Source organism: Heliconius melpomene, chromosome 18 (genome assembly GCF_056956725.1).
Source record: "Heliconius melpomene rosina isolate 202511_hmr_F chromosome 18, ASM5695672v1, whole genome shotgun sequence".
NCBI lineage: Eukaryota > Metazoa > Arthropoda > Insecta > Lepidoptera > Nymphalidae > Heliconius > Heliconius melpomene.
Window position 1 is genome coordinate 13,635,665 of NC_140406.1, and position 19,569 is coordinate 13,655,233.

A 19,569-nucleotide genomic window follows, 5' to 3' on the forward strand; every position below is an offset into this window, starting at 1 on the left:
TGTATGGTAATATTAGTATATAGCTATAACTCTTACAAATATACTCCGTTTCCTCGTAAATAAGAAAATTAACTGCTAAATTAAAATTAAACCGACTTACTGCCAATTACCTCGGCACTTTGTTTACTATTTAAATGTTTTTTTAATGTTTTGTTAAACAAATTCAAATTAATATCATTTAAATTAATATCAATATCTCAAATACTACTAAAACGATTTTGATGAAACTGGGACTGTTGCCTAAACTGGAATATAGAATTTGCCTCATTGAAATCTAAAAGGATCATATCATGTTACTTACTTAATTTAGCTTTCAACAAATAGTTCTGATATGTTAAAAACTGAATTTTGCAACGTTCGCTAATAAAATTGTCGACAACAAAATATGAATTGGCACAATCTAACACATAAGGTTCCCATACAAACGTCACGTTCACCGAGCAACCGCAAATACAGACGCTTAGTTATAACGGCATTGAGGTCTGGACAACACTCAATTATGAATGTGCGGTTGATTGACAACAGTTTGAAGGCATCCTTTTAGGCTACACTTTTTTTCATTATTTTAAGGAACACACACACACACACACACACACAGACACACACACACACATGTATGAATGTGCGCTAGTGTACATAGTTTTAATTTAATTTATTAACCTTGCACAATGATTAAAATCCATATTTAATAAATTAGTAATTTATATTAATTTTTGCTTAAATAAAAACATAAAAAAACAAATCGATTGTTACACGTATAAATATTACCTTAAAATCTATTAAACTACAATAATAAATCCAATATGATGAAAACCCTATCCCGAGGTCTGTAATTTTCAAGTAACTTCTACATTAATAATTAAGCTTCACATAAGTACATTATTATGTGCGTTCTGCTAATTAAGGATTAGAGCTTAATCATTGGCATAGAATTAATATTACCGTTGACTAATGATATTCTGAGGCCGGATTCAATAGAATTCGAATCGATTCAATCGAAGCGGCATAGTACTGTTTACATGATGGTTGTGGGTTCGATTTCCATACGTGGAAAAGTTTTTTATTTCCATCGATTTGGTGGCAAGACAAAGTGCGACGTTGAGTTTCGCCTTTCAACAGGCCATCTTGAAATTAAAAGTGAAAAATAAAGCTATCACTATACAAAATGGAAAAATATTTCTGACCAAGCACTTAAGAAAAAGAAAATTAAAATCGTGGCCATAATGCTGTTCTTGACGATACAATGGAAACAATAATTATTAAATCAAACGAGTGTAAAAAATTTCGAGGATACAAACCCCGGCGAAATGATATATTTTTATGTTGGATTTTTTTTTATTAATTTCTAATAACAAATACATTTTAACGTTGGTATTATTCAGGCAATATTTGGAGACAACAGAAGAAGGAAATATTATCATTAGGTTCGTTTTGTCCCCTCCACTGAAGCACTGGAGGTGAGTGAAGTTAAAAAAAGGAACGAGGTCATTCAAAGAGACGAGATCATATTAAAAAGCAAAACTAATATAAAAATTAAAATTAACTTACTATATACGAGTAGTATTGACTTTTAAAACTGAACTCTGGACTTCTAAGTAATTGGCTGGTTTATTATTTCTCTTCTCAAGTGTATTTACAGTGTTTCTGTACGTTCGTTCGATCGTTGCTATTTAATTTAGACTGCTCCGTTTCGCTGCCGGTTTATTTTATTAAATAAACTAAGGTTCACCGCACATTTCAGTTTTATACTTATTCTATTAAGAGGTTTATATTGCATTTAGTACTTATTTTATATTTCAATTATATTTATATTACTATCATATCGTTATTTAGCTAATAATTAAATATAAATAAAAAAACAAAGTGCACTGGATGGTTGAATATAAAATTAAAAAATAATAATAAAAAAAAAACGCCATGTATTTAGAATTTTTTTATGATTAATACTGAGTAATTATAGCATTGATATAATTTTATAATCGATATAAGAAAGACAATATTTTTCGGCAAAATTAAAGGACTAACAACCGGGACCTACTTAAGATGTACAGAGGTCCTTGGGAAGATTAAATTAATTGAAGGAAGGGTTGTCGGGTTGTCGCTGTAGTGAATATTCATTATTGCTATGTTTTTAGTAATTGACAAAACTAATCAGCTTCGTGCTGTATCTCGCACACAGCAGGGTAGGCAGAAGGAACCTAGTCACAAAACTAAGATCGATGAACTGAGGTCTCCCTACATGGGCACAATATGTTTCTAGGCACATAGAAATATACACATATACACACATAGTGATAAACTTTATCCCCTTTTACGTTGCGCAGTCAGTATGATACTGGACCATGGATTTCTCTTCCGACTGGGCTTTATTTCTGTTGACCTGACTGGCCTTGAAAGCGTCACCAGGCGGAGAGGGGCGAAAAGAGCTCACACCTTAAGAAAATGTACGAGCTTTGATAGACGCTCGTGGTGGGCCATGGATTCAAATCAAGCCATTTTTATAGTTTTGTCTATTTATTAACAAAAAAACGAAATCAACATTTTCAAATCTAACCAATAGTTTCTGAGATTAGCGCGTTCAATCAGACAAACTTTTCAGCTCTATAATATTAGTATAGATTTTACCAATCAATGATATTCGATACAAACAAACAACCCAGTATAGCTACAAAACTACAAAACCTCTTTATCTAATTGTGCCGTACGTACGTATGTGAATGCGCCCTAATGCAGTTAGGTTATACGTTGAATGCGCACGGTAATACTGTAAGGGCCCTCGTAAATGCGATTGCATTTCGGTTTCTCTATGGTTTATTTATTTTGCTTTAGCTATATTAATGGTGATTGTGGTCTTTTATTTTTATTTATATAATAGATTATAGCTAAGAGGCAATCGTGGTAGCGTAGTGGGAGACTGTTTGATTTTAAATGCACCAGTTGCGGGTTCGATTTTCACTCCGGTGAACGAATTTTCATTTCTTCGCTGTTGTATGATAAGACTGAGCGCGGCGTTGAGTTCTGTTACTTAATACGTAATGTGTCGGAAATAGGACGAAAAGTAGGTAACGGAGTGTCTTAACACTATTACGTGTAATACAGTGTGAAACTAAGAAAGCTTTGCTTTAATATATTTAAAATGATTTTTCTTATAATTCAAATATATATACCGTTTTAATATGTTTTTATACCGTTTTAATATGTTTTTTCCTAATTAAACTAACACTAAACAAGCCATTTGTCTAAATACCGGTTACCTGTAGTCGTTAACGTTACGAATGCACTAGCAACGATCGCCATTGAGATTGCCTTTTTGTTTTCCTACATTTTATTACCTATAAAAGTCTTAAATCCAGTGTTAGTACTCTGGGTTTCCTATTTTCAGTTCGATTTTTACAACGTTGAATGATGTGTCGACAAGGAAAATGCAATTCAAGAACTGCCTCCAGAATTCAGCAGAAAATGGGGAAGGGAGTATCTTAACACTAGGTTCCCTCTGGCTATCCTGCTGTGCGCGGGATACAGCGTGAAGCTGATTCAGATTCAATTCAAGAACGACGAAAAATAATTCATACCCCCGAGCTAGGATTCAACCCACGAGCGTCACATCTACAGCCAAATGCTCCACGCTGCGCTACGAGAGCCTCATGAAAAGAAGCCTTTCATTATTAAATTGCTCTGATTTCGGTTCACTCGGACCAAGTGAAAGGTTAAAGTGTAGATTTACTATATAATAAAGTGTTCAGCGATCTGGTAATAATTCAGTGATAATTTCATAAAGTCATTTATTATGGACTTTAATATTTGTTTTTGTTTATACCATCTTAGCGAAGTAGAACAGAGTTTGACTGTAAAAGCGATGATATTGATATTTATATAAAATTTAATTTTAATAATATTGCAGTTATAACGTACATTCATGCACGGGTTCTTCTCGAGAGAATATTAATATTTATGGCAGGAGTATAGCCGTTCCTGGCAGGAGTACTGGGTTAGGTGGAACCACAAGATAAGCATTATGTATCTAAGCAAGGAAAGAAATATAATTAAGTTACGTCTTCACAACTGTCACGTTAATTAAAGAAACCTAAATTTTAATTTAACCCGGTGTCAATGAGACCTTGCCCATTTTATTTTCCCTATAGCTCATTATAGAGCCTTTCAATCAATGACAGCTAACAGTTTAGTCGGACAACAGCTTTAGTGGCAGTTATATTGACACAAAGTTGAAAAAGAAATAGCATTCTCTCTCGCCAAATGATAATTATAAGCAATTATCTTGGGTAGCAGAAATTTAATAAAAGTAGATTTTCTTAGTTTATTATTTAAATAATATTGAAGATAGTTGTATTATATAGCCGGCCACTCTAGAAAGGAGCTGTTAAAATATTCATGCATGCATTACAGCGGAGCGACAAAAGTGTAAATCCAATAACTCAAAAGTAGATTAACTCTTGAAAACAAGTCTTTCAGATTCGAATTTACAGTTAACAAACTAAATAAAAGCACTTTTCTTTAAAATATTAGATTTAATATATTTTTTACACGTTTATTGGATAATGAAGAATATATTTTTTTATAGTGTTTAAAATCTTTTAGTTCTAATTATATGTACTTTTTAATAGATATCTATTTGTATCCTTTTTAGATATAGTGAATGTTTTAATCTATCAGCGGAATAAATTACTTCAAATTTTTGGCCTATTTGAGCTTACATTTTAATTTGTTTTCTTTGTTTTGTTTGACATATTTATACAAAAATATGTTAAATAAAAAAAATACTACGTGAGAGATCCAGCTCTTTCGTAAATTACTATTTATTGTATTGTCAAGTAATGTATCTCAACAAATTTTGTAGTTCGTACTATCTAACAGTCAAAGAAATGTGATAATTATATATTTATTTTCTTTTGTTCTAGAATCGAAAGTGGTGTAACAAACATGACTTTACGTTATATTATACTAAGGTATACTAGTCATAGTCCAAAATTTTATCGTGTAATTTATCGTGTAATTTAAGCCGTAAAATCGAAAATTCCAGGTATTTCGAGAAATCGTTTCTTAGTACTAACTAGCCTATATATATGCCTATAATAAATAAGATAATATTTTATTATTATAATTAAATAGATAGATAAAGATAATACTCCCTACAGTTTTAACATATCAATACCTGCATTCTGGCTCTTCACGGCAGGCGTGGGCGAGGGTGTGGCAGGCGGGCAGGGGCGACCCGGCGGGGGGGCGCTGTGCACACGACGGATGCAAGCGCTCCTGTGCGTTCATGCACGAGTCCTCCTTATTATCTGTTTTCCTGTGAACGTTTTAAATGTTATTAACTTATATTTTTTTTTTTCTTAGCTTCACGCTGTATCCCGCACACAGCAGGATAGTTAGTATTTAGTGTAGTTCATATCTAGTGTTAAGACATTTCGTTCCTCATTTTCCATCAAAGTCTGAGACCATTGAGTGACCGAATTCAACATCGCATTTTGCCTCGACACCAGAGCGAAGACATGAGGCCAGACGTGGCGTGTCACTGTCGACGTGACAGGTTGTTTTTTCAATTTCCATTCGAGGAACTAAAATGTTTCATGTAAAGTGGCATATATAATATATTTTTGTACTAATTAATTTATAAAAAAATATGTTAGTGGTACGACTACTTGCTTATAAACTGCCATACACAAAAAAGTATAATTTCTTAATAAAAATAGCCAAATTTTGAACTTACTTGCATAAACAAAAAGCAATCTCGGTATTCCAATGAACACCAGATTTCCTGTAAAAGCCTCTCAAAGCCGCCATACAGCCCTCTCGATCACAGTCCGTGGCGTGACACTTCTGGAGCACCGGCGTTAGTGATGTCACGCACTCACTGTCCTTTATACAGGTGTCGAGCGCCACGTGGCACGTCGATTGGAGTGCCACTTTGTCATCACCTGGTTTACCGTTCTCTTTGGCAATCCTCTCTGTAGGTAGTGGTAGGTTTTAGGGTGTGTGTTTTTGTGTTTTTTTTTGTAAACAGAAAGAATTATAAATTACATAGAAAATGTATGTCTGTAGAAATTTATGTGTAGATATATGACTAGGAAACTAAATTAAACTAGAAAACAGCTACTTATATAAGTAAATATGAATATTTCTTTGTATATTCTCCATCCGTGACACTTCTGTTGAGACATCATGAGTGATGTCATACACTCACTATCCCTTATACAGGTGTCAAGTCCACATGTCACCTGCATTGTAGTGCCATTTTGTCATTATATCTAGAAAACATTGTGTCTTGTGTACAAGAATGTGTATAGGTAACAAAAATATATTAGAACAAGGTTTTATAGGTTATTCTTAAAGTATCTTTTATATTTTCGAACGCTTTTTAACAGTCTTTTTATATATTCTTTTGTTTTTAGATAACGGATTCATTTACAAAATCACTATTTTATGGTTGGTTTACAAAATTCACCACTCGAATGTTTCGATATATTTTTAATTAAATCATAATGTTTTTTATTCATACAATGTGCTATATTAGTTAAATAAATTATGTATTATATTTCATAATAATACTTCAAATAAATAAATAATTAAATGTCATGGATAAACATAAATAATGGGGCAAACATAAAGATAACCAGAAAATAAATCCTTTTTTTAATTAAAATATAAAACACTAGTGGGGGTTAATACTCTCATATACACATGCTTAGGAAAAATATTAATTACAGTGTCATAAAAATGATATATTTATACTTGTATGTGAATATAACGTGAGCGAAAATTTTCATATAAACTCAAAAATTTCAGATGAGTGATTTTGTATGGGACCATGGATACAATTTAGTACCAAGCAATATCAGAACTCACATGCTAAGGAAAAAGTATGATAGTCGTATAAACGACATGTTGATGACAACTTACAACATTTGTAGAGGGCGTGATATTGGCCGTATATAGACTTACCGTGAAGGATTCCCATTAAAATGTAACTCGTTGTAACTTGTACTTGTTAAATCCGACGCCGGTATGCGACAAATCATTGGAGATATAAATCTTTCGAGTTTTTAGCGCAAATTGCAAAGCTCCGCGGAGATTTACGTGTTAAAGCGCCTTTGGTAAATCGCCCCTTTTAAACTAATTCTTCTATTGTACGGTGGACCAGAAGTAGGAAAGCAAATTTCAAGATTTCTAAAGCGCTAAATTAAACCTTTCTAAGTGTTTACTACGCAAAGCTTTACTCATGTTATTTCACCGTTAATATCGCCCCTCTGCAATTTTAATTCTACTATTCTATACTTCGCTAAATCCAGTCGTGATAGGGCTACTCGTGGTATACAGGGGTTGAAATGATTCACGCAGGGGATGAATGAGAAGTGGACTCACGGGATGTGCTATGAGAAGGGAACCACCGTGTTCTCGATGACATTGTAGGGGGTTTTTCTAGAAATGTACAAATTTTGAAGCTGAAGTGTCAATACGATATCTATGGTTAAATTGTCTGTTGAAAGTGTACCTATTTGTATCGGTTGCCTAATAATCTAATTTTTCAGTTGAGTTGTAAACCATCTTCGTTTCACTAATGTCTTTCACTATAATTAAACATATACGTACGGTTCTCATCAATGTATCCCGGTCCGTAGACGGTCTTGGTGGCATACAGGGGATCTTCACTCCCCCCTGGCTCGTGGTTCCAGCGGTGGTGGTGATGGCCGTGAGGATTGTAGTGTGGACTTGCATACCGATGGATATGCGTCATTATTTTGTCCGGGGCGATCAGGTTCCCGTCCTGCGTTATCGACATACCGCCAATCCAAGAGGTGACTCCCGTCGCGTTCCGATTAGCGGTGCGTCCGTCGGACATCAGCTTTACTGCAAGTGCATCCGTATCGCTTAGCTGTGGAAGCGGCAACCGGTCCAAAGCGCGATGGTTCTCAATTGAGTGCGATCGCGCAGGGCCGGTTCGGCGCAATGATAAAACCCTACTGAATTAAAAACGACAAAAAACAACGATATCGACAAAAGTACGACATAAAACGGGCAAAAGTAAAATTGCGTTAATTTCGAGTTTCGTTTCTGATTATATTAGCAAGCCTTCCTGAGTGGCAATTATACTGAACGATTATCAAAGCCAAGTCTATGCCGCGCAGTAACCATAGAGATCGTAGAAATAGGAGATGCAAAGAGAAAACATGCAATCATGCTCGAATTAAGACTGGAAATCCATTTTAGACTTCCAAAGCGGACGCGTCAGAAGGACTAATTGCCTTTTCCTTCCTTTGAAAGTCTAAAGCGGCTTAAAATTAAGGAAAAAAGGATAACAGCAGATTTAAAGCATGCGGGCATAAAGTAGGAGCGAAGTATTATTATTTGATTTAACGGGTTTTTTTAATGAATCCTTGTGATGTTTCCTAATTGTAACTGATGTAAACCTACTGATCTATTCTAAAATGTTTTGTTTTGCTTTTACCTGAAGTACTTCGATGATGAATGAATCTATCGATTATGTTTTATAATTATTTACTTACAACGTCTATAGACACCTAATGCGTTTCTCTATTCAGTTAACGAATCGTGTATAAGCTATGTATATTCCTGTCTAGAACGCTCCTACCTTACGAAGCAAAGCGTGCAGTGCGAAAGGCGACGGAATCCGATAGACACAGAGAGGTGCGGCGGCGGCTCACCGTGACGGGGCCGAGGGGGTCGCGGGGAGAGGAGGGCGGCGCGGAGCAGGCTGGCGGCGGCAGCTCGCGTCATCAGCCGCGTCCCGTTCTCCGTGAGCAGCAGGATGGTACCGTCGGGGGCCGCGTAGCGCGTTAGCGAGGGCCCGCGCGCCGCTGGCTGCTTCGGCGAGAACAGCGCGAGCACCGCCGGCGGGCACGCACCCCACGCCGCCGCTGCCCCACAACCACGTTACCAACTACCACCAACCACCCCCGTGCCGAGCCGCGAAGGGGAACGCACTTATCGGACTTCAAAATTTATATTTTTTGAAATTCAAGTTCCTTGGAATAATTAATTACCTTCAATATAGTTTACAGATATTCATATGTAATTCATTCATACAATAAGATGAGATAATTAAATAAAGTATTATAGATAATATTATCATTATGTGAATGAAGGCAATTACTTATCTAAACGTTAAGCAATCTAGTAGTCCAATAAACGTGTTCCATTGAAGACGAGAAGACGAGAATTAGGGCATGTACGCCGCCGACTATGCTCTATGAGTAGCAGTCGCAGACCATTCACCGAAGGCCGAAGGTGTGAAGCCAAGAGTTGAGGTAACTGCGGGCATTTGTACGGTGTGTGAGGTCAGGAGTACACTAAAAAGAAGCTTAGTGTCCGTGAAACATAAACGTTACAGCCTTGTGTGGGTAAGTAGTGATCTAAGTCCTCCTAAGGCCTAGGCATCTAATCGGTGTACAAATTATAAAGGCAAGTAAAAGAAAGAAACATGAAAAACAAAAGGAAACATAACTAATTGAACACTTTGACGTCTATGTAGGAGTCTAGTACTCTTTAAAGCGTTTTATAGTGAAGTGTTTGGAATTATTGTTTGTTTCGATAGTTATTTTGATAATATCTTGTTATTTTTTTTGTGAATTACAATTAAAATTAATTAGGCAAAATCTTATTTAAATATTGTTTAAAATAATAAGTTCTAAAGAAGTAAAGTGTTGTGGTGTCCCGCAAGGCATGATTATTGGTTCATTGAGTTGATACACATATATTATGTAGATTGCTATAGTATAGTTGTGTCACACCAAGTCACATGTTCCTATGTGTTAAACACTAAAAGCTAAATAATATCCCATACAATTGTATAAATAATTTTGAGTGAGAAATATACTAGTCATTTAAAATTCATTTAAATTAGAACATCTAAAACATCTTTTGCATATTACAGATTAAGAATATGCTTATAATATTACAATTTCTATCAAAAGTAAGGACGTGTTCACCTAAAGATACCATTTAAAATGTATTTTTCAGAGATGGCTGTCGATATTTCGTTAACAGGTAGCGGGGTTGAGCAGTTGTCTGCTTTCCCACGCCCGAAAGCGACCCTGAACGAACCTCATTGTACACCCAATGTTCTCTATAGCTTTGTTAAAACTAATGTGGACTCGCTTGGGTGTGTTTACTACTACATTTTGTTGAAGTTTCGACAAAATTTATTTGGATAACAGTCGGGCGTGCGAATTTAATTTGTTAACTAATATAAATATGCTTATAGTCGTATGTATAATACGCATCGTACAGGGTTGGCAGAGGGAGCCTAGTGTTAAGACACTCCCTTCCACAGTTTCCGTCGAATTTTCGTGCATTGCGTGGTACAGTTGCGGAATTCATCTTCGCGCTTTATCTTCCATTAAATGTAATAAATAATATAGTACTTTTACAGTAATAATTTATAGTAAATGATAACAAACTAAAAAGCAAACTATTTAATAAATAGAACACTCTACCGTTAGTATTAACATCAAACAACATTATCAGCTTATATTTAGAGCTTTTAGCGAAATTACATTTGGAAATACCATTGACGCAATCATCGAATAAGAAAAAGCTATGTCAAAGGCGAAAAGAAATGTTCAAAAAGGTTTCCTTCTATAGAAACCCACAAAGCGCCCTTCATACAAAGGGCGAGAAATGTGAATGGATTTCCTTTCTTTTGTTTCTTTACTGTATCGACTCTTGACTTCTAAATTAATATTCGATTGATGTTATTGGTAAATGGTGAGGTGAGGGTGACCTTCGGTCGGTAGAACAAAGTTTTGTTTTCACTTTTATAAGGAAAACTAAGTTTTTATTTACATTCCTTCGAGTTTTGTTGGAGCCGAATTGTAGATATATCTGAATAAGTACTTAAGAAGTTCTTTATTATTTATTTCGGTAGGCGTCTATTGAGTGTGCTATTTATAGTACTTAATATCAATACAAAAGTTTGTCGTTTTATTATGAGAGCGTACCTCTAAATACTTAGATATGTTTAAAAAGCTTTATAAGATCATTTTTATGTTTCACCTTTTTTAAATATTTATTAGGCGAGTTTATGTTATACAAAAGGAACGTTGCGACGCAGCGGTACAGTATGTGATTCTAAGCGAGACGGTTCTAGGGTGGAACTGTGACTGTTAAATCGACTGATTGTGGGTTCGATTCCCACACGAGGAAATTAAATATTTATTTAAATTTATATTTCTTCGCTCTGGTATCGCGGCAATACGCAATGCCTCCAGAAGTTATTGAAAAGTGGGAAACGATATGTCTTAACTCGAGGTTCCCTCTGTCAACCTTGCTGTGTGCGGGATACAGCGTGAAGCTGACACATGTACATGATAGTCAGTTTACTCTGTACGCGTTACCAAATATTTATCACACAGTAATTTGGAGCGTTGCGAGAACAGACAAAGGAATTTATTTTGCCTCGTTACTGAAATTGTTTACAAAATATTTGTACAGACGTGTAGGTACGGAAATTTTGTGGGAGCGTAGGGTTGCCATGGACTCACGTATAATTAAAATAAATGCTGCAATTTGAATTACAATTATTTTATGCGTTTTTTTTATTTGATTAATTTACTATTATATCGTGTTGCTTTATGCCTGGTTTAACGTGATAGTCGGTAACTTGAGTTTAATTTGTAAGAAAAATTATATTTCATTATAAAGCAGCTAAAATATATCGCTTCATTGTTTTTCATATACTCGTACAAGAAAATATGCTTCTATCTAAAATATTTTAAACAATATTACTTAATACAAATACATAATATAAGTAATACATTAATCAAGCAAATTTTAAAACCATAATAAACTTTGTCTTTACAAATGATTATGTAATATTGAAGTTATTTGCTGAATAATTAGTTAATAACCAAACTTCAAATTCGAGAGTAACCTCGTTACTCTTATTATAATGAATATTTGATCAAATCTAAAGTTTGAGCCGGCGGGTGGTTACAAACAGCCGGATGCTGCGATGGTTACAAGGACGGGTCCGGGCACGCCCGGGCGGATGGACCCCTTAGCGAGCTCTGACTCCATTCATGCAAATGACAGCTTAAAAGAAAGTAAATTAATGCAGGATTTGGACTATCTTGTGATTATTCGCGTGGAAAATATCCGTTGGATTGTAGCTTGTGGGTGGGGGGAGTTGAACTATGTTTTGATTATTTGGTTAAATAAACTAATTTTATTCTTTCGTGGTTGCTTTTGGCTGTGATCTGTATAGTATAGTGTTAAAGCACTCCGTTCCCCACTTTTCTTACAATTTCAAGTAATTGAGTGTTGAGTGGTAAAATTCACACACTTTGTCCACCAGAGAAAGATAATGAAATTAATTTAGATATAATAGCTAGCAACCTACAAGAACTAACTGCCTTTTTTACATTTGAAAAATAATATATTAAAGCTACTACCAATAAAACAGAAATAGCATCGATGTCATTTTGCTGCTTTGTGACATGAGTTTTATTATATTTTATCTTATAATGTGGCGGTTTTGAGCCGTCAGATTTAAATTACGTTTGTTAAGCCAGCTGATCCTAAAATCCTCGTGTTTCCATTTAACCCCACGCATGTCGGGAAAATATACTGTAATTTATGAAATAAATAAATCTTGTATAGAAAAGAACACCTACAGTTTTTTATCAGCTTTACGCTGTATCCCGTATGCAGCAGGGTAGACAGAGTGAGTCTAGTGTTAAGACACTCCGCTTTCCACGTCCCGCCAAGTACCTAAACGTGATTGACGCACAGTACTATTCAATAGTATTACCATTAGGTATTTATATATAACACTAGCGACCCTCTTGCGGCTTCGCCCGCTTTAACTACTGGATTATTCATGTAATGTATGTTTGCAAAGCACTTAAGATAATGTGAAAATTAATTAAACCCTAATGCAACCCGCATTTTTGTAGTTTCAATAAGGATTTTCCAATTGTTTTACACAGCAAGGATTTTTTAGTAGGTACCGTAATTTTAAATCTGTGCTACTAATCTTTTCAAGTACTTATTGAAATATATTTAAATGACTATTTTTAGATAGTTGAATGACTATTTTTAAACGGAAGAAATTATAAACAAAAACCTACCTACTAATAACTACTACAAAAAAAGTGAAATCAAATATATCGCGCTTAAATAATACATTCAACTCCAATTATCTAATATGTGCAAACGCATCTAACTAAATCTTCGTTGCTATAGAGGCAGCCGGGGTTTTTATTTTTTTCGAGCTTGTGGTAAGTGTGGTAATGCTAAAGGGGGTATTCTGTCCCTGATGAAAAGTGTGAGGAAAATTAAATAGAATGCATAGGCCGGGAATCGAACCCGGGCCGCCCGCGTGGCATGCGAGCGTTCTACCACTGAACCACCGATGCGTGTAAGGCAAGCGGGCACGGCGGACGCATGGCGAGTGGCGAGCCGTTTCGCAGCAAGGATTTTTTGATATTGTAACAACTTCTAAAGTACTTATTAAAATGAAAAAACAGTAAAAGACACTTTTGGTCTACATTAAATGGCCAACGTAACGAATGTACTTATTTATATGCTGAGAGTAAGGGATAAGTGAAACTTGAGTAACATACAGCTGATGTGTCAACGGCGGGATGTGTTAACAATTAAATGCGTTTTTCTTGAAAACTATTCGCAATTTCGAAATATTGTAAAAAGCAAATTTTATCTTCGTTTAACGTAGAAAATTAATAAAGTATTTTAAAGGATAAGGATTAATACCATTATGGAAAAATATCCCTCACAATAAAAAATATATTGAAATTATTATTTTTAGACAGAAAAATGATCACTACGCGTTATTCTTAAAAGATACGAATATGCTCTCCCGGACTTTTTTGTAGATCTTATTAAGAGGAACAATACTCCAGTACATTTTTTTCATGTAGTACTTACCATTAGAGCAGCGCATGCGCGAAAGTGTCTCAACGGGTAGGACTTTATACAAATTTATCGTATTTATGTTAATTTACATAAGAATGTACATATAAAAAACTATATATAAACCTTCTACGAAAAACACTCGACTTAATGGTGAAGACCGCATCAAAATCCGTTGGGTGGTTTAGAAGAAGAAGAGTTAAAAACAACAGACAGACACGAAAAGCGACTTTGTTTTATAAGATACTAGTGGGCCCGGACGCGGCAACGCCCGCGAAAATATAAGCCTAAATAATTAAAATAAGTTAAAAAATAATAATAAGTGGAGATTTATTATTAGAAAAAATATCTGAGTAACCGAAATGAACAAACAAAAGAAGTAAAAGTAACTAAAGGAAATTCTTAATATTAGAAAAAAAAACCTAAAGTTTGCTGTGCGCGCGTACTTAACATTTTTCTGTATTAAATAATTATTAATCTTTGCGAACAATATTAAATAAAATCTCAAATTATTAAAATTACGATATTTTAAGTGTATAACATCGGTATAGATAACCGAACTGAGATAAATTAATTATAAGCAGCAAATAATTACATTAAAAATTATAGTAATTCGAAAATCTATAAAAATTTACAAAATCATCAAAGTCATCCGCCCGTTCGCGTCGGTCATACTCATATTATGCCGCCCGAAGGCTAGGTCATTTGGAATCAGTCACATCTTAATTATTTATTAGAATGTTACACAGTAAACTATAATTTCCATCTAGATGAAATGCGAAAAGTGACTATTATATTTATTTTCATAAGGATGAATATCAAATTATAGAAATCATCAAATTTTTGTTAATGTATACAAATCTATATCGGCGCGCGCCATGTATGCATTAAGCAAACTCACTTTGGGTGACGTTTTCTTAAAACAGCAAACTTTGCAAGCCGTTGCTTAGCAACGCGTAGCGACGATTGTTATTAACATGGTGGAATAAATTCCTTGTCAAATTAATTATTTTAATATATTGGTATATAACGAAAATATTACAAATATGAGAAAAAAAAAGTATCCTATGTTCATCCCGGGACCCTCAAGTATCTCTATATGAGTATTTTATCACAATTAAATTAGCGGTTTAGGCCTGATTGCGTAAAAGACAGACAGACAGACAGACAGACAGAGTTACTTTCGAATTTATAGTATAGATTGGCTTAAATTAACGTAACGTTACCACTTACCACAATGTTGATCTAGATTCTAGATTGAATGAAATATACAAAATTGGACACTAGCACTAATGTAATGGTGAAAATTGATAATTTTCATTAACTATACGGTCAGTAAACGGTCTATAACTTAATATTGTCTGCCTATACCATAGTGTCTTTTGGTTTTTTATGAAATATTGCATTAACGTTTCTTCCCCCATAATAGGGTAGTTCCTTACTAAGCAGGAAAAACCTCTTAAAATTAAATTCCCTCTATCTAAAGGGAAATTAATTTTATGACAATCCGTTCCCCATCTTCCGCTCAATTTTCGAGACACAGTATATTGAGTTTCTGGTTTTTAACTTTACGCTTTATACGTAGGAACCTAGTGTTGAGACCTTTCTTTCCCCACTTTCCGCCGAATTCTGGAGGTATTGTGTGTTGAGTGGTGCAACTTAACGCTGCGTTGTGCCTCTTAGGCAAAAAAAAATTAAATGTTTTATTTCCTCAAATGCGAATCGAGTTAACCCGAATCAACCAAATGAAAATTCTTGTCCTTTTAGCAACAACACTAAAGCACACAGTAAGTTTGACTATCCATACCTAGGTAGGTGGTAGGTGATGTAGGTACATCAAATCTCTCAAGTCAAAGTTTACCTCGACAGCTCTTAACCTACAAAGAGGCGAGTCACGACACTTTGAGGCAACCCCGCTATCCGGGCACGCTGAGAGTGTGTACGTAAATTTATGTGTATATAGCTTAAAAGATTTATTTACGTGTTTAATTATTTTATTAATAAGTATATGATATTTCTCTTTATATGATTTTCTTTTTATTTTCATATGGAAATATGAAAAACTTATTTTTAATTAATTTTGGTTGATGAAAATTGCAATATTATTTATAGGTGCATAAAGCAAAAATTAAATATAATCCTCCATCTATACATGTAGGCAGATAAACGAATAAACATTTTCTCAATTTTGTTAAGACATAATATAAAAATTAAAGATTCGGAATATCTGATGAAGGATCAAGGGACCAGACGAAATTCAGAAAATGGCAAATTAACAAAATGGCCGAAGCCGTCGTGGCTTTAAACGTAACGGCTGCGGGTTCGATGTCCACTCAGGGGAATAAAATATTTAATGTTTTTATTTTTTCACTGTGGTAACAAGACAATGGTGTACTGTAGGTGTTTTTTTCTAAAAACGTGGTGTTGATTTCTGCTACTCAACACGCAATGCATCAAGAATTCAATGGAAAGTGGTGGAAAATGGAGAACAGAATTGTTTTAATAGGAACAGAGTGTCTTCACACTAAATTCCCAGCTTTGTCTACCTGTGCTGATCTCCTATAGATTTACAGGAAGCAAAACCAATACACAAAATGTTACATTTCTGTCCTACTTCTAACATTTTCACATAACATCAATGCCAATATCTATATATATAAAAGGACTTGTCCTCACTGACTGAGGTAAGACGCACGCACAGCCGTAACCGCTGATGGTAGAAACGAGAAATTTGGACAAAAGTTTACTTTCGTAATCTGGACATCCACTAAGAAGGGATTTTGAAAAATTTTAACCCTAAAGGGGTGAAATAGCGGTTCAAAGTTTGTATGGAAAAAAATTTAAATCGGCACCGATTTTTATAAAATTTGAAATTTAGATTTTTAAAAGTATTTAATTGAACACATGTTTCACCGTTTTCTAGAATTCTCTCCCTAAGGGTGCAAATAAGGGATTGAAAGTTTGTATAGGTTTTTTTTAAATCGTCACCAATTTTTATAAAATTTGAAATTCAGACTCTTAAACGTATATAATTAAACACATGTTTCATGGTTTTCTAGAATTCACCCCCTAAGGGTGCAAATAAGGGGTTGAAAGTTTGTATGGGAAAATTCTTAAATCGCCACCGATTTTTATAAAATTTGATATTTAGATTCTTAAAAATATTTAATTGAACACATGTTTCATGGGTTATTAGAATTCACCCTTAAATACGCAAGCGAAGCTGCGCGCGTCCGCTAGTAGTTAATATAAAAGGAACTATTAAAACGAAAGTCAAGATTGATTTACAGAACTAAGGTCTTAGGGGCGAGGAGTTGAGATCTCGACCAGCACGGATTAGGTGGCTCTTAACGATATTAGGGTTGATACTACCGTTGGATAGTTCGCTTTACTTGATTTGGTATGTATTTAATTTTGGTGATTAAAGTATACGTTTGTGTATATCAAAAATAATTTAAAATAATATTAATATGTGACTGTGATAGGTTGCAGATTCGATTAACACTCGAGAAAATTAAATATTCAATATTTTAATTTCTTGGCTCTGGTAACAAGTCGATGCGAGTTGTTGAGTTGCGTTACTCAACACATAATGCCTCCAGATTTCGGCGAAAAGTGGCCAGCGGAAATGTCTTAGTGGGGGTGAAATATTTTAGCACCAGGTTTCCTATGCTTACCCTGGACGAAACTATTGCTTTTACACTCAAACAATATACCCCGTTTAGACATGGCCTTTTATTTAACATTGTAGTTAAATATTACTAAGTTTTCTCTAATTCGTTTGCGTGTAACCGCTATACATATTTTCATTTTCTCGTTTCGATAACAAGACTAAGCGGTTCGCAACTCCACAAGTAAGTCAAGAAAATAGACGGAAATTCTGAAGCGAAGTGTCTAAACACTAAATATCCACTACCTATCCTGTTATGCAAGAAACAACGTTAATTGTTTAATTTATCTGCCATTAACTATACAGCTAACAGAATCAATAATTAGTGATGTTGTTTTTGTTTCAAAATAGCATAAGGATATTTGTGAAGATGCTATACGTTGGTCGTTTTGACAAGGAAGCTGTTGTCAGTAAATTGTGTGGTGTGGAGTACTCGAACTATTCTTTCCAGTTTAACCGAAATGTGAAGCATATATTAATAGTACGATTACAAGTTTGTATGGCAGGAAATATATAAAACTTAAAATGTTTTTGCTATATTTCTTGTATGATAAATATAAAATTAAACTATTGTAACAATTTTCGAGCCATATAGCAGAGCGCAATAAAGAAGATAATTTATGCCTTAGGAGTGTGAACCGAACGTACACCTAATGCTTGCCGCTGTGCTACAAAGATACGACCTCAAATTACTGTTACCCTATACAATACATATTTAAATATTATATTTTCAAAGTATATTTAAAGGGAAAAATATACAAAAGTATTTAACACAGAGCACGCCAGGGCATGCAAAGTTACATGTTATAAGAAAAATATACTCGAATCACGCCACCGCAAACATTTTAATTGGTTCAATACATTTAGTATGGAGGGGCATGCGAGTGAAATATTAAAGTGCGGTTAGAAGTTTGCTTGAAAACGTATCCGGGACGTTCTGTATAAACGAAAATTTGTTTTTCGTATGGAGGTACAATGTTTTGAATATTTTTATGGGAATAAATCTAATGGACACCATCGTAGGACAGGGACTGACGGCAATCGCGATAGTTGTGTGTTCGATGTCCACTTCCGTTTAAAAATGTTATATTCTTTTAGTATAACATTTTTAAACGTTACGTTACTTTATAATGTATGTATTATATGAAAGTAAAATTTTTTAGCTTCGCGTTCTATCCCGCCTATAGCAGGATAGACAGCGGGAACCTCCGTTCTTCACTATCTGCCCGAATTTGAAACACTACCACACTACAATAAGCATAGGCGTATCTAGAGATATTTTCGAAGGGCTCTGACTTTCATTATGACTGATATTTTGTGTACTTAATCGTTTTTTTTTATTTTTCTGGCACAATTTTTTTATGGGTAAAAATTCAGGGGTGGACACGGCCTACCTGTTTCCCATTCCTACGCCCATGATCTTCAAGTTTAAATGTATTATCAATACAAAACTATCATTATTTATTAACTAAATCATTCCCCAGCCCTACTCAACAATAAGAACTCAGCAGGGATTACACGAAATGAATAAAACTTTCCGCCGTATATTGAATCAAGTTGGTTTATTGGACGCGATATTACCTCGTTATAACCATTATTTTAGTTACTCAATGATTATTGAGAGAGACGTGGAATGAATAAGACTTATTCTACTATCAATTGATTGTTTTAAGAATATGGAACTATTATCCGAAATTTGCGAGAAGCAAAGCACCATTCTAGAACCATAACTATATTTACCAATTTAAGTATATTAATAAAAATCGCATTAAGAAACCTTAAACGTGACTTGATTTTACCTAGATTTCATTACTTTTATAAAGAAACAAACAGCTTGATCGAGACTTGGCTGGATTTTTACAGGATTTGGGGGATAAGTTATTCTTGGGGATTTTTGTGGTATAAGTTATTCTTAAATAACATAATGTAATTAAAACAATTTTTCCAAAAAAGGAATGTTTTATTTTAGTTTAAAGAAAGAAGAAATC

The 19,569-nt window shown here is 34.5% G+C and overlaps 2 protein-coding genes across 4 annotated transcripts in view; both read right to left on the minus strand.

The window, feature by feature from the left end:
• P5cr-2 (Pyrroline-5-carboxylate reductase-like 2) overlaps positions 1-2,554 on the minus strand; it is a 379,085-nt gene extending 376,531 nt beyond the window's left edge. The window contains exon 1 of the mRNA XM_085202234.1: positions 2,540-2,554. The gene's annotated coding sequence lies outside the window, so the exon portion shown is untranslated. The remainder of the gene's footprint in view (positions 1-2,539) is intronic.
• Positions 1-19,569, minus strand: part of LOC146529654 (uncharacterized) — a 137,335-nt gene that overhangs the window by 5,903 nt on the left and 111,863 nt on the right. For 2 of the 3 annotated variants that reach the window (XM_085202229.1, XM_085202230.1), the window contains exons 6-8: positions 7,612-7,869; positions 5,732-5,969; positions 5,171-5,311 (exon numbers count right to left, since the gene is read on the minus strand). In XM_085202229.1, the coding sequence (XP_085058355.1) occupies positions 5,171-5,311; positions 5,732-5,969; positions 7,612-7,869 (637 nt within the window). The remainder of the gene's footprint in view (positions 1-5,170; positions 5,312-5,731; positions 5,970-7,611; positions 7,870-19,569) is intronic. The other variant, XM_085202231.1, reaches the window with a different exon arrangement.